Genomic DNA, 1,904 nt, shown 5'->3' on the forward strand with positions numbered 1-1,904 from the left:
CTAAATCTTCCAATCTGTACCCCCCCACCCCACCCCTCCACCCTACCCCACCACTAGTGGTGCGAAATGACAGAATGAAGAAGAAGAAGGAGGAGAAGAGGCAGGGAGAGACAGAGATCTACGTCCTGTCAGCCGACACAGAGCAGATGATTGAACGAGTCCGCCGGGCCCATATGGACACTTTTCCCTCCCTCTGCCAGCTGGGAAAATACACCACGGTACACACACCAACACCAACAAGCTTATTCTCATTTCTGAAAGATAAGATGAAAATATTCTTAATAAGTCACACCTTAAAAAACAATTAAACATACTGGGAAAGCCAATGCTCTGAAAGTGTTTTCTTCATCTTTTTTGAAAAAATTGTCTTTGTTTTTTATTCTTTACCTGACCCCGAACTGCAGAGCAATAGCTCGGAGCACCGTGTCCCTCTGGATGTCAGTCTTTGGGACAAATTTAGCGAATTGTCCACCAAATGCATCATTAAGACAGTGGAGTTCGCCAAGCATCTCCCTGGTTTCACAACGTTAACCATTGCTGATCAGATCACCCTGCTCAAATCTGCCTGCCTCGACATACTGGTGAGTTCAGCACATAAACACACCCTTAAGGGCAAGTTACACAAAACAATTTTTCAAAAAAGACAAATCCTCCACATTTGGAAATACACAGTTGCAGTACATCAGAGACTTATGTATTAAAAGGCTTGTTTTTTCTTATCCCCTTTCTTAGATTCTAAGGATCTGCACCCGCTACACCCCAGACCAGGACACCATGACCTTCTCCGACGGTTTGACTCTGAACCGCACCCAGATGCACAACGCCGGGTTTGGACCCCTCACAGACCTGGTATTCTCCTTTGCCAACCAGCTGCTTCCACTGGAGATGGACGATGCAGAGACGGGATTACTCAGCGCCATCTGCCTCCTCTGTGGCGGTACTGCACTCCATTTCTTAGGAATGTCAAAACCAATGAATTACTAAAAGAAAATCATCAAAGAATGCAGAGTTGATTTAGTGTTAGTGCTGTGGTGGAAGAACCATGTAAGGACACGTGTGTGTGTGTGTGTGTGTGTGTGTGTGTGTGTGTGTGTGTGTGTGTGGTGTAGATCGTCAGTCTGGAAGGTCAGAGAGGTGGATGTCTTCAGGAGCCAGTGCTTGAAGCCTTGAAGGTTTGACAGCTACTTATTGTTACAGTACTAACCCGTTATTACATGTATTAGATCCAGAGTGAGACATCTCCCTAGTTTTAGCTCCAGAGTGAGACATTTCACTTGTTTTAGTTCCAGAGTGAGACATCTCTCTAGTTTTAGCTCCAGAGTGAGACATCTCTCTAGTTTTAGCTCCAGAGTGAGACATTTCACTTGTTTTAGTTCCAGAGTGAGACATCTCTCTAGTTTTAGCTCCAGAGTGAGACATATCTCTAGTTTTAGCTCCAGAGTGAGACATCTCTCTAGTTTTAGCTCCAGAGTGAGACATATCTCTAGTTTTAGCTCCAGAGTGAGACATCTCACTAGTTTTAGCTCCAGAGTGAGACATCTCAGTAGTTTTAGCTCCAGAGTGAGACATCTCTCTAGTTTTAGCTCCAGAGTGAGACATCTCAGTAGTTTTAGCTCCAGAGTGAGACATCTCTCTAGTTTTAGCTCCAGAGTGAGACATCTCAGTAGTTTTAGCTCCAGAGTGAGACATCTCACTAGTTTTAGCTCCAGAGTGAGACATCTCTCTAGTTTTAGCTCCAGAGTGAGACATCTCTCTAGTTTTAGCTCCAGAGTGAGACATCTCACTTGTTTTAGCTCCAGAGTGAGACATCTCACTAGTTTTAGCTCCAGAGTGAGACATCTCTCTAGTTTTAGCTCCAGAGACATCTGACATGTGAGTGAGACATCTCACTTCTATACTATCTT

At 44.4% G+C, this 1,904-nt stretch overlaps 1 protein-coding gene across 1 annotated transcript in view; it reads left to right on the forward strand.

The window, feature by feature from the left end:
- The window catches only part of LOC116703640 (retinoic acid receptor alpha-B-like), a 23,812-nt gene that overhangs the window by 14,965 nt on the left and 6,943 nt on the right, over nucleotides 1-1,904 (forward strand). Inside the window, 5 exon segments of the mRNA XM_032538500.1 lie at nucleotides 58-218; nucleotides 405-581; nucleotides 733-937; nucleotides 1,110-1,119; nucleotides 1,121-1,172. Coding sequence (XP_032394391.1) covers nucleotides 58-218; nucleotides 405-581; nucleotides 733-937; nucleotides 1,110-1,119; nucleotides 1,121-1,172 — 605 coding nt within the window.

The sequence above is a fragment of the Etheostoma spectabile genome, chromosome 15, assembly GCF_008692095.1.
Source record: "Etheostoma spectabile isolate EspeVRDwgs_2016 chromosome 15, UIUC_Espe_1.0, whole genome shotgun sequence".
NCBI lineage: Eukaryota > Metazoa > Chordata > Actinopteri > Perciformes > Percidae > Etheostoma > Etheostoma spectabile.